Source organism: Schistosoma haematobium, chromosome 3, assembly GCF_000699445.3.
Source record: "Schistosoma haematobium chromosome 3, whole genome shotgun sequence".
Lineage (NCBI taxonomy): Eukaryota > Metazoa > Platyhelminthes > Trematoda > Strigeidida > Schistosomatidae > Schistosoma > Schistosoma haematobium.
This window is the reverse complement of record NC_067198.1, coordinates 16,340,312-16,354,553: the sequence shown is the minus strand read 5'-3', so window position 1 is coordinate 16,354,553 and position 14,242 is coordinate 16,340,312. Positions and strand designations below refer to the sequence as shown.

The following is a 14,242-nucleotide window of genomic DNA, read 5'->3' as shown; positions in this document are numbered from 1 at the left end:
AAGCAAGCAACTCGGCTTATGCGGAGAAAATGTCCTACTGCGATAGTCTTCAAGTGACTCCTTCGACCAATAACCGGTAGGAAGAACTCAAGTAAACAAGTAATTGTGTATAAGAATGGTAAAATAACTTCATTTAAGCCCGATAATGTTGTAGTACACGGAAAGTCTGGTTTAGTCACTGATATAGGAGAGAACGGACTACTGAAATTTAGGTCTTCCATAGACCCACGTGACTACTCCGAAGATCCTTTCCCTTCCAGAATATAGGAATATCTATGTGCTCGGTAGTTAGCCATGAACACACATGAATATGAGTTAAAGATACTCACTGTAAATGTATAGCCATCAATTATATGCATTGCCTAGTTATTGTTCCATTGTTACATACTTTTATGTGAATGCATTTTGTTTAATTTGTGCTGAAGTCATGATCATAAACCATTTCATTACCTCTTATGTAACGTTTAGCCCGCTATCAAACCATACGTAGTTGCAGACGTACCCAGTAAGAAAAACTTATGATAGCAGCCAAGCAGTGGATTGCTGGCAAAGAAATTTGTCTCTATCCAATGGAGCTTGTTGATATCCACCTGCAGAACTGTAACCAACCAGATGACAACTGGTCAGTTCTGAAATGTAAAGTCATTCACGAATTCAGTGAGTAACAAACACAGAAACTATCACTTACCATAGATAGTTTACAGCTTGAAAAGGACATGTTAGTTTCCTTCCAAAAACTGGGTGTTTATCGTAAAGACAGTTCAACGGACGAAAATACCTTGCCACTAAACACTGAGAAGCCCAAGAGGTCAGTGCAATAATCTTACTAACAATTTCTAAAGGTGCATTCAAGCGTAAAGAAGGGTTTTCTTACGATTCCGTTGATATGGATGTGACCGAGATGCGGGCTGGAAATAGTCACATACAATTAGATACATCACCGTGTACGTTAGAATCTAAGTGTGTAGGCAGTGCGTTTACGGCCGAGTAAGTCACCTGTACGATCAAGTGAAGTTTTCCGGATTTGACAGATTGCATACTGTGCTGCAGAACACATCGTCAGCTATTACTGACTTAAGTGCAAATGTGAAGCTGCTACTGTCGAAGCCTGGTGACCGCAAAAATTCGCATCGATTCGACTGCGGACTATCACTTCAGCAGTTCTCCTTGTCATCCGAAGAAGAAATGCAGATGTTGGACGCCTGTTTGCAGGAGAAAGAATCCAGGGACAGATTTGTACGTCAGCAAAATTAATTTGATAATTCGTCCGTCTACAGATGTCCATGGTAACGAAGTTGGTAGATAATAATCCCAAGACCTCAATGCGATATGTTTTGTCGTACCTCATGACACCTGAGGTTGCCAGTAATTTCACGCTATTGGCACTTCAGAAATGCCGGCTTTACGGCTGCATACGAAGTAACCTATATCTATTATTTAAACTTCAGGTGCATTAACCAATCGATTTTTGTCATCATGTGTCAACGAAAAAGACCTTGCGAAACTGTACGTTATCGCGACACAAGGCTATTTTCACGACGTGAGAGACAAAGTACAAAAGAAGAACACGTATGTACTAATTTAAATTGATAACTTCCCTAATGCTCTATAGGTACGGTCTACAGTGTTAATGGACGTAACCGTAAGTAAAGCTTCAAGCAGCTAGCTGTGCCAAAGCATGTCATTCAGATATCGTTGTGACTTTTTTGTTCTTTACTCTTCAGAATTTACAAGAAGGTTATTTTCATTCTCAATAGCCGAACAGGCGTAACGGAAAGAAGTAATCTGTGGAATATTTTTAATGTTCAACTTATTTTTAAATAAAGATTTTTTAAACATGCGCTTTCTTTCCTACTTACATGGGAGAGTTTAACTAAGTGTTCAGAATGTGTGTTTGATTTTCAGTGCACTTGCAATTAAGTACATATGCCTTAGTAATAATACATAACCTTTTTTCCTTTGCAGATCTTTTCAAATGACTATAAGACTTGGTAATTACAATGTAAATGCATAAAGATTGATGCCAAAACTTCTTCCATGTATATAATACACTTTTTCTTTCAATAAATTTTTTTAAACATATACCATTTTTCACGTGGATTGCACATTGGGAGTGGTGTGTCATGAGAATAAAGACGAACATGGGAGACCTTTGTGGTTATGCCAATAGTGTAGCGAAAGTAGATAACTCGGCGCATATTTAGGAGAAAAGTAGACAATTCGGCATATATTTAGGCGAAAAATAGACAATTCAGAGACATTTGACAGAGCGAAAAAAGGGGAAAATCCGCATTATTCCCCCCCCCCGACAGGCGAAAAAGCAGACATTTTGGCGCGGTCCCCCATTATTTACCTTTTATTTTCTCACTCAATTTCCCATTTATTTCTCCTTTCTTCGCCTTCATTTCCCCATTATTGGTTGTTCGGGTTGACAATGTGTATACTGGCTTCTGATCATTTCCTTTGACTTATTTTTACTGCCAACCTAACTTCTAAGACTTAATAAACCATAGTGAGTTTCTTATTATTTGTTTTAAATATTTTTTGACTACATATAGCGAAAAAAAGTTGCTTGATATGACGACAAGCTGTTTTATAAATCAAAATTATTCTTGAGCAACCATATATTACCAAATAATCTGATCTTGAGAGACCATTTTATTTCACGCAATATACTTTGGAATGATGAAATTAATAATTGTTTACCAAATATATGAAGAAATGAATGTGTTGCATTAACATTTTTACGAAACCCGCTGAATTTGGAACTCTCAAGGTTAACGGGTTCATGTTGATAATACTACATTATTACTAATCTCGATGGAGAGGCAGAGGTCTTTCGAAGTTCTTCATGTTGATGTAATGTATCTCATAGTTTTAAATATTTTATTTCAGGATGAAACTTTTAACCTAGGTATGTTCAAGCAAAGAAGTTCATGGTTCGTACACTTTCTTATTACCTTTTGGTGCTTGAAGTTTGTGTTTGAGTCCTTTTGTTTCTATTGTAGATTCTTTTGCCGACCTTTATTTCATCCTTTGCCCAAGTCAACATTTTCTGGATAGTTATTTGTTAGACGTTAATGCAGCCCAACAGCTTAGCCTCGTTTAAAATCGTTGAAGAAGTCCATATTGTCTTTTAAATCGCCTGAACATTTCTAAAAACTATGGTTTATTTCCACCATGGAATTCAACTTGTCAGAAAAAGGTTACGTAATGTCGATGACTTTTCCTATTCGTAAGATGTTGACAATATGAGACCCGTCAACACACCGGTTCATGGCAAATGTGTTCACAGTGAATTCAGAAAACCTTATAATTGTAGTTCCGTTTACGTGAAAATTCTGTCGACTTTAAGTACCAAATATTCACAATGTGCTTAATTTTCTCCGCTGATCAATAAATCAGTTCAGTTTTATAAGACCAATTTATTGACGGCACTGTTACTGTTTTTTTCCCCATCAGATTTTTACAGCTGATATAGTGTGAAGGGTTACCACAGTCTTGGGGTCCTTTTATATCCAAGTGTGCAGTTTCGAACCAAGCAAATTTCGTCACATCCAGCATCCAAGTAAAAGAAGAACGCTTCATTAGCTTTAAATACTGTGAAAAATTAGGAATGTGGTTGTGTGCACTTAGAAAAATTCTTTTAGTGTTTATTTGTATAATAACTGTTGCACAAACAATTTGTTTACAGTACATGAAAATTTTTTAGGTTTTGATAAGTAGTAATGATCAATGACTTCCCGACAACTTAGCTCCTATTTATGTTGATATCTCAAAGGGAGTTTATCTACGCAAACATATTTTTTGACTGTTGTTAATGAATTTGACACCCACAATCACTGTACTAATCTTTTATGCCTTCCTGGAGTCCTTTATATATATACCCCAAGAAATGAATGTCTCTTATTCATCTAGTCCTCGAAATTCCAAACGTTGGGCCTTCAGTCCTGCTCGTGAATGCTTAACCTCTGGACCACTGAATCGATATCCAACGGTGTTAATGTATAATGTCAGTCAATCTACAATACGGCGCAACCATCTTTGATTATCTGATGGGTAACGGCTACACACTCAACACGGTTGAACTCCACTGGTCAAGGTTTCTCACTAGAACTTCGAGAATTCCCTCTCGAAGCTAGCCACTAGTGAGCACATGATAATTGTCAATATAGGGTTGTAGAAATTATTGACTTTCATTGTTCGGTTCACGATCCCAATGATAATTAACAATTTTAGCAACCATATACTGATGATTCATGAACGTTTTAAACCTCAGGTAGACACGGCAAACGTTGTGGATAACTGTACTTTGAACTGTGGTTCGTCTGAATTCCCTGTAGTGTGAAATCGGTATCTGCCTACTGTCCTGAGTTACTAAAGTTGTTTTGCGTGTCTTCTTTCGAGACCATTTAGAATCTTCTTCAAAACCATAATAAAAAACAAACCTTGTCCGAAAATAAGGTTACACCAGTTAGCATTTCTGGGGGATCAAATAATTCGCGGACATCCCTTGATTCTCAATATTAGGCAGCATATGATGTGAAGCAATAAAGTAACGGTATGATCTATCGTTCAACCTAAAAGCCATGAAAATAAGTTGACGAGAATAAGAAAAATGATACCAAGTGATGGTATCAGAAACAGTAGTACCAGAATTGTAAAAAGGTTAACGGGGACGTAGTCAGACTTCTAGCAGGTACCTCAAAAGGGACGATACTTGTGTATTAATTTTTTTCCAAAAACGGCTGATATAGATAGATCTTGTTAATATCTGTTGTGCTGATTTCAGATGTTACCAGATCAAGTTGCTGTCTTGATCCTCACAGTTGGTACTTGCTAGAAATGTAAAGCTATAGCCTAATTGTCAAAGTACTCGGCTTAAAACCACTAAGTTGTAAGTTTAAACCCCACATGAACTAACACGATTTTCGGCAACCAGGTTGTATTTTTGTTCGATAACTAATTTATGTCCCAAATACAGATATCTGTACTTGGTAAATAAGTTTCACTTCTCAGTGGTTCCTAGAACGTCAAAATACTTTTATAAGTTTTCCTATGACTTGATCTGTTTCATCGCTTATCAGATCCTCCTCCTAACTACAGGCAAAGGTTTGACATCTTTTGGTAGTTCTTCATAGATCATATCCTCAGTCAGGGGGATAGTAATCGACAGACAAGCAACAACTTGTAATATCAACCTTTCTGAGTTCTCACAGTTTCATTCATTTAGATAGTGTGAATGCATGTACTGCTTTCAACTTAATCCTATACTTTCACGCGTGAAACCACGAAAATTCGCTGTTGAATCTCTAGATACCTACCAGGTACAGTGGCATGCTTCCACACGTTGGTGAAATAAAGTCAAGTAGTGACACGAGTTCTAGGTATAGAATTCAGAAAGACAAATTTATTTAGTAGAATTTTAAATTTACTGATTAGTGATATCTGTTATCCCATAGTTCTAGCATTAAGGTTTCCGACAAGTAGTTTGACTTACTGTGTCATGACACCACGTTTGGTATTACGTAATCTCAGTTTGTTAACAAGTCTCATATCCGAATGAAGCTAGTGGGGGGTTGGTAAGGTGTCTATGATAAGATAAAGGGAATTAATGTTGAACCGGATAAGCCTAAGACTTGCATATGGTTTGTGGAGGATGGGCACTTTATCCCTCCCTAAACAGTAGAGGGGCTATGACTTGGTGCCCATCACTAGTTACTCATTGTCCATTTAAACACCATTCTGACGGTAGTTCTTTATACCATTAATCATTGGTTACTGGTGGAATCCCTATTGCGTAAACATAAAATTATTAATTCACCAGTAAATTCTCACTAGAAATATGTACATCCTTTGTTATATTTTAGAGAATGATAGTCTTGTCGAAAGTGTCTACTTGGTTTCTGAGCAAGCTGTTTCTGATGAATCACCTTCTTACACTGAGGTTTCGGAGTCTGACAAGTCAGAAACTTCTCTATCCACATCGACGTTCGATTTCGTCAAACTGGACTGCGACCAAAACCATGCGTAAGTCACATTTCCCCACTGTTTATAAACAGTATTATGATTAGCGTGCTTGTGCTTGAGGTGTCGATTTCAAAGTTTTCCTTGACTTTATTTTATGTAGTCACTGAACATGTAGACTTCAATTTGTGGAAGGAATCCAATAATAACCTATAATCTACTTTATCTATTTAAATGGATAAGGTTAATTTGAGTCACGGATCTTGTCGTGTATAAAAGAAATACTTTGGTCACTTTGAAGACAGCTTATGAGAGCATGAACTATAATCACTCTTTGTTAAGTGTTGAATTTGTTCATAAATCTTGGATACTTTACGCTAGTCAATAGGAAATAGGTGGTTCCCATTCAGTTTAGACCATGTACATGATAGAGCTACTAAATCCTGTGTTGAATAACCTAACTATTTATTTGATTTGTTTGCAGAGTATATTTTGTAAAACTTTAGGTTACAAATCCCAGTGATGATTTGGATGAAACAACCTCGTTCATTTGATAACTAAGTCATAATTTCCCTTCATTTTCGAAGTTATTTCAAAGACAGTGTCATTTAAAGTAACTTCGGATGGTTAAGAGATCAGGATGATCAAACTAAAATTTGCTGAGAAGTAGTAAGACATTTAACAACTGAAACGAATCATTCTTTGGACTGTAGACTATTGGAAATGTTTTCTGAAATTCTCTTATTGTCTCATTCGAAAACCATATCTTTCATTTCTTTTTGTGAATGATATTAAAATGTATAGTGGCCTCAGTAAATGTGTGGTTATTCTGCACTTTTCCTTAACCGAATTAAGTTCAGTAATGTATCTGTATTTTTACGTAAACTGGTTCAAACATTATAGAAATCGTTGTGTTTATAAATATCGTTGATTGAGTGCAATTAACCAAATTTGAAGTTCAAAATGATTTTCTGTAGAAACCAAAATACTCATAATGTTGCTTACATTTAGTAACTAATTCATGTTTATGTGGCTGATATCTATTATTTAATTAGGTAAAATGAAATGTCATAAACAAATACTATAAAACCTTTAATGTCGCCTTTACTTTGAAACCAATTTGCAGTGCCATTACACAACCCTCTCCATCTTGTAACTTGGACCAGTTACATTGTCTAAGCATACCTGATGAGAAAGAGCCAACTATTGTATATGAACAATCATGTATCCAATCGTCAACGTACTCTGAAATAAATGCCTCTGATCGGATACATTTTTACTGTAAGTAACTGTTTGACTATTCATGAAATAACAACAGTGAAAACTTACAAATAGAAAAATGTGACAGTTATTTTAACTACTTAGTTTACCTTCAGTACTTTGTGGCGATCAATATAGTTTGTAGATATTTTTCATCTTGAACTGAAAATAGCCACTGCAAACTTTGTAACGCTGAACAGCTTTTGCATACTAGTTGGAAAGTTATTCCTGATATTAATTTCTCATCTTTCAAAGCAGACTTAGCTACTATCAAGTAAATTCAGCTTTGTGAACAAAAGGGACTACTATTTTTTGACCATATTTCATGAACTTTAAGAGCTGGTTTACAAAGAAAAATATCTCGTTATTCTTGCGATTTTCTTCATATCATCCGCTGGCGTTTTAATCTTACAAATATAACCAAACAATTCAACGGCCATTTCGTCTTACAAATGCTTTTATAGCACGTAATGTTTTGTAATTTATTCTGTTCTGTGCCTCGTACTTAGTTTGACGTATGATATTGATCAGTTTACCTTTGGATACTAACTGTTTCGCCTATCCTAACTCAAAAGAAAACAAAAAACTTATGGTCCTATGGCACAAATTTATGCACTTGATAATACACTATGCTTTTCGCGTCGCTGGTATCATTTGACTGTTAGGTCTGTAGTTATTTTCACCTGAAATTCCTTCTTGGTTTTCCAACATATATATATATATATTTGCAGGTCGAAGTCATATAATTATGAGATTATGGTTTTATTCAATGTTTTAAAATTTTCATTAATGTCTTTCATTTGGTAAAATTACTACACTTAACCTTTTCCTGCCTTTTAGTCCGTGATTTTCTTTTGGGAGGCATAATTTTCAGTTTGCTTTTAGGTAAGTCACTTGTGTGGTAGAAACGAACTGTTTTTTTGTCGAATGCTTTTTGTACATACATCTGTATGTATACGAAAATAATTAGAGTGGCTATGACTTTCATCTCTTAATTTTATTATCAGATAAACCAATGGAAGTTAACATCAGTAAATACGGTCAACCCACTGATTACTGTTTTTATTTTCCGACTTGTTGGATAGTTTTACTACGCCATATTATTAAAACAGTGCTTGGTTGTCTTTTTCTCCGATTAGAAGTTAATTCGTTGTAATCGTCTTTAAATATATCAATTTGCTGTTTTTGTCTTTCAGAGTTGTTCTATGATGTGGAAATGACTTACCAATTCAACCAATGCCACTTACATTGAATTATGTTTTTTAACTGCAGATTTAATATCTACAAGATAGATAAATTTTTCTACAAATGGTATCTACTAGCCTAGCAATCTATCAATATAAAAAACATTACTCCATTGTAATAATAATTTTATGTAAATCAGTTTACTCATTGGTGCTGACCTCAATGACGAGTAAAAAAATCGGAAAAGCAGATTGGTTCAAAAATTCCTTGATGACTAGAGTCAACAGTGCACAAGCTAATAAAAAACTAAAAATACAGTTTTTGAATAGGTGATACTCGACCATTATGTACATTTACTAAGGTAAATGTTTCGTTGACGGCAATATTTTTTTCAAAAGATAACTGATAAAACTAGACCAATCAACAATAGAATATCAAAAGACAATTCAGTTGATCTTCGTCTGTCTATCATTTCGTTAGACTTTGAATAAAACAATAACCCTTGAAATTTAACTAATGTTGTAAAAAGCTGTTTTCTTGATATCATTCATGTATACAGAGATAAATTGATCTAGAACTTCAACCTACATTCATCCAACCTTCTTATCGTTATGACATACAGCTCACTATTTTTCTTTCTAACAAAAAATAAACAGCAATATTATTTTGATTGTAATGAATTCAAATCAAAATATAAGTTGATTACCACTAGTCGTATATTGAAGTATAATTACGTAATATACAGTTGTATTTTGACTGATAACCGATTAAATTCCTCACTAATAAACAATCTTTTGTTTCTTTTTCGCAAATATCATATATATATCAGGTCACATGCTGTATTCTGAACAATGTTATAAAAGTAAGCAAAAATTCTGTTTACTTTTCTTTGTGTATGACATTTTCTACCAGCTTTTGCATTTTCTTTACTTATTTTACTCTTAAATTGTTTATAAATGATTACATATATACTTCATACGAAAACAGCAGTAGTAGTGTACCAAACGATTAAAAAATTACCCTTTTACGTTTTATCACTATAGATTAAGAGAAAAATTACAATAGTTATCTGTCAATTGCATAAGGAAAGTAAAGCATAACCAAATGGACAAATTCATACGTTTACATATTTTTTTCTTGCTGTTATATTCCAATATAAAGACTTATTAAGTTCATATAAAATAACAATTAAGTTATTCTAAATCTAAACGACTATAAGTTTCTAACTGTTCTTCACTTTTAACACTATGAATTACACCATTTTCTTATTGAGTTGTTGATTTATCAGTAAATTATTTGGTGGTAGTATTTTCAATAGCCGTGAGGTTAATCAACTGTTTTTACTGAAATAAAATAAACCAAGGCTAAATTTATTCCTTTCGATTAGCTTGAACTAAATAAGTAGTTGATTTAACACACTGTCCGCCCCCAAATGCCCTGGTATGGCCGAGAGCGGGGTGGGTCTGCCGTCCCTCTCGAAATGCTCTCACACGGCCACGCGTATACAGCCTCTGCCAGGGAAGTCCTACTCACTGCCTTCTCGTGGCATTACTGTTGTTTACGAAAATGAGAGGACGAAAAGCGAGTGTCCGGCGCTTTAACCGGATCCCAAACCAGTGGTGCACATGGGCTCCAGGATCCTGGGGGAACAAATGGCGTATGAACCAATTTCCGGTCACCGGCTACTATGGGACTGCATCTCCTTACGATGCTCCACTGCCTTGTTGGTTAGACCTTTAGGTCAAAGGCTCGGAGTGTGGTCCCCTAAGATAACCATCTGCTTCAATCTGGGCACCCGGGCAGTATCACAGCTCTCACGCAAATGATGAACTCTCTATATCTATGGAAACTACTTTTCTCGCTTCGAATAACAATCAAATTGTTATCATTGCTATTATTATTATTATTATTATTATTATTATTATTATTATTATTTACTGCGACATTATTCACCCTCTTTTATTCCTACTCTGTCTATACTTATCTTTTCGACTTATACAGCAGCTCGTCTTTTGTGGAAATTCGACTCTATCTAAACGTTCTCGAGTCACTGTCCGGTTGAAAATTGTATGTTACCACCGAATATGAGTACTGAAGCAGTTTTTCTGAAACCACGTGCACCATTCAAACTGGCTGCCTTCAACGTTCGCACACTTATGCAGGATGGACAACAGATAGGGCTGGCTATGTCTTTGGAAAGTCTTAATATCGATGTCTGCTGTCTATCCGAGACCCGTATTCAAGACTCTGGTGAAGTATTACAAATTCGCTCTCCATCTGTCGCTTCAAAAAGCTTGTTTTACGTGCACTTATCCGGGGACCCTGTGGCATCTTCGTCTGATCTTGCTGGCGTTGGTGTCGCACTAAGCACTACAGATGAGGCAGCACTAATCGATTGGATCCCCATTAGCAATCGGTCATGTGCTGTTATATTAGAGGGTTCCATCAACGTGAGAAGAAATCGGCGTGAGAGACGCGATGTCTTTTCGTCGTCTCCGCCTATGCCCCGACAGATTGCAGCCCGGATGCAATCAAGGATGAATTCTACCACCAGTTATCTGTTCTTCTCCAGAAAGTGCGTTCGACATATATTGTAGTACTAGCCGGAGACTTGAATGCTCAGGTCGGGCGTCTAGGCACAGAAGAGAGTCGTTTAGGTGGCCGATGGGGACTCGTTGGTCGCAGGACAGATAACGGGGACCGTCTACTGCAACTATGCACAGACCACAACCTGTTTCTGGCCAGCACTAACTTTCGGCACAGTCATCACCGATGTGCCATCTGGCGTCCTCCCTCTGCATCTCAAGCCTGGACTCAGATTGATCACATCGCGATCAGCTACCGCTGGCGTGGTTGTGTACAAGACTGCCGCTTCTTTTGGAGTACCCATCTGGACTCTGATCATGCTTTGGTCTGCGTCAATCTTACCTTACTTTTCAGTGGCCAACGAAGTGACCGCTATCAACGGATCGGTATTAGTAAGCTGGTTGCAACTTCTGTTGCTAGTAAGTATCGAACCGAGCTAGCTTCTAGGCTAGCTACCATTCCACCGAAAAGTATAGACGAGCATTGGTTGCAATTGCGTGACGCCATGAAAATGGCGGGTACAGTCAGTTGTGGGTTCGCGAAACGTCACACTTATAAGCATTGGGTTTCTTCAGGCTCCTTACAACTCATTGAAGCCCGTCGGTCTACTCCGGGTGACCGTGAGTTTGACCACAAACGAAGGATAATACGTAATGAAATTGGGCAAAGCTTGCGTAAGGACCGAGAAGTCTGGTGATCGGAGCGTGCTAATGAGCTGGAAGCAGCAGCTGCATCTGGTAACTACCGGAAGCTCTTCCAACTCATCCGAGCCACTGGCAGCAAGAAGTCTGGTGTGAGCGACACAATCTGCGAGGATGACGGGATGCCAATCACTAACATCCCTCGAGGTCTTGGACGATGGGTGGAATTATTCGAAGGGCAGTTCAACTGGTCTGCTGCTCCGGCAACATCGGTCGGACTGTCCTGCCTTCCATGGCCGGTGACGACTGATCCACCAAGTGAGGAGGAAATCCACAAGGAACTCCAACTCTTGAAGCGCTGCAAATCACCTGGCCCAGATGACTTACCTCCGGCTCTTTTTAAAGATGGTGGTGACTTTCTGACTAAGGAACTGACGACGTTGTTTACGAAGGTTTGGGAACTAGAGAGTGTACCAACGTCATGGAATGAGTCGATAGTTGTCCTTATCTTTAAACAGGGTTCACGTCGTTCCTGTAACAACTATCGGGGGATAAGTCTACTTCCGATTTCGTCCAAGCTGTTGGCTTCCGTCATACTTCGTAGGTTGTTCAGAACCCGAGAAAGATTGACTCGCGAGGAGCAGGCTGGGTTTCGTTCCGGTCGAGGATGTATTGATCATATCTTCACCCTCCTCCAAATGTTAGAACACCGCCATACTTACCAAAGGCCAACAATCGTAGTGTTTCTTGACATCAGGGCTGCCTTCGATTCGTTGGACAGGACTGTTCTCTGGGATTGTCTGTTGAAGAAGGGTGTGCCTGAGAAGTTTATTAACATCCTAAAAGCCCTATATACAAACACTTCAGGCAGAGTGAGGGCATACAACCACCTTTCTCCATTGTTCCATTCGAGCAGTGGGGTTAAACAGGGTTGCGCAATCTCACCATTCCTCTTCAACTTTGCCATCGATGACATTCTGGAAACAGCTCTGATGAATGTAAGTAATAGTGGTGTGGATCTGTTGCCTGGAGAAAGGCTTCTCGACCTTGAGTATGCGGATGATATTGTCTTACTGTGCGATAATGCCCAAGCCATGCAATCCGCACTTAATCAGTTGGCAATCAGTGTCCGTAGATATGGTATGTGCTTTGCACCTTCGAAGTGCAAAGTACTTCTACAAGACTGGCAGGATTCTAATCCTGTACTCACCCTGGATGGTGAGCAGATAGACGTAGTTGAGAAGTTCGTGTATCTGGGTAGCTGCATAAGTGCTGGTGGGGGTGTGAGTGATGAGATCAATGCAAGAATAGTGAAAGCCAGAGAGGCTTATGCCAATCTGGGCCACCTCTGGCGCCTTCGTGATGTTAGTCTGGCTGTAAAAGGTCGGATCTACAACGCGTCGGTGAGAGCAGTTCTGCTCTATGCTTGTGAAACCTGGTCTCTCCGAGTTGAGGACGTTAGACGACTCTCTGTGTTCGATCATCGCTGTCTCCGAAGGATTGCTGACATTCAGTGGCAACACCATGTCAGTAATGCAGAGGTTCGGCATCGTGTGTTCGGGCACAGAGATGATAATTCAATTGGTGTCACCATCTTGAAACACCGACTTCGGTGGCTTGGACATGTTCTACGAATGTCGTCCCAGAGAATTCCACGTCGTGCATTATTTGCCGACTCTGGGACTGGTTGGAAGAAGCGGAGAGGTGGTCAGTGCATGACATGGTGTCGTGGGATGAACGAAAGCTGCAAAGGACTGGCTTCTGCTGGTCCTTCACGACTCCTCGGCTGGGGTCCTATAGATGGTGCAACACAGTGGCTAGAGACGTTGTCAGATATGACTCAGAATAGAAGCCAGTGGCGATCCTGCTATAACCTTCTTTTACTTTCTTCATAAAAAAAGGTGGTTGTGTCTTCCTTAACTGAAAGATTTCTTGTGATTTTACCTTTCCGTCCCCCCATTTTTACCATTATTATTATCACACCACCTTACGTCAATCTCTTCGTTGTTATTCTCTCTTTTTTTCCTTCCTTTTAAATTCTCATTGTTTTGTGTGGCGCATATATATTTGGCGCATTCTTGTACCAATATTTATGTGTTCAAATAAATAAATAACACACTGTCCACGATCATCGGTACTAAAACACCTATTTCATTTACTTGGCCGTATTAACCTTAGTTTTTGGATAATTATATAGAAATATTAAAAGAACGTCTATAATAATGGTAGTCTTAGATTTAACAGTACAGAACTGATAGAAATTAATCACATATTACAGTATTTCTGAAGAATACTATTACTACTACGAATCTATTTCTTTAAATCAATAATCTTTTCTGACATTTATTCAACGGCTCAGTGATCAGTTCATATCACGATAGTAATAATACACCCTATGTGTTTTGAAATACTTTCATGCAAAATCAACAGGCTGTGCTAACCTTTCAATGACTCATTTAACCAGTTCATTCAGTTAATATTTGTCAGAATATTCCAATAATACAGTTATCATTCAAAGTAATGAAAAAGATAATAATTATAGCCTTCTATTCTGGTTATTGACGAGTAGTATAGTTTACATTTATCCGCTTATTACACAAACT

At 37.9% G+C, this 14,242-nt stretch overlaps 1 protein-coding gene across 9 annotated transcripts in view; it reads left to right on the top strand.

The window, feature by feature from the left end:
* Window positions 1–2,732: 2,732 nt before the first annotated feature.
* MS3_00010586 (uncharacterized protein) overlaps window positions 2,733–14,242 on the top strand; it is a 35,927-nt gene continuing 24,417 nt past the window's right edge. For 3 of the 9 annotated variants that reach the window (XM_051218968.1, XM_051218967.1, XM_051218966.1), the window contains exons 1-6: window positions 2,733–2,859; window positions 2,896–2,914; window positions 5,871–6,030; window positions 7,094–7,248; window positions 8,068–8,112; window positions 9,242–9,274. In XM_051218968.1, coding sequence (XP_051069082.1) covers window positions 2,821–2,859; window positions 2,896–2,914; window positions 5,871–6,030; window positions 7,094–7,248; window positions 8,068–8,112; window positions 9,242–9,274 — 451 coding nt within the window. In that variant the 5' untranslated portion in view covers window positions 2,733–2,820. Of the gene's footprint in view, window positions 2,915–5,870; window positions 6,031–7,093; window positions 7,249–8,067; window positions 8,113–9,241; window positions 9,275–14,242 lie in introns of all 9 variants that reach the window. The other 6 variants (XM_051218970.1, XM_051218973.1, XM_051218971.1 and 3 more) reach the window with 5 other exon arrangements.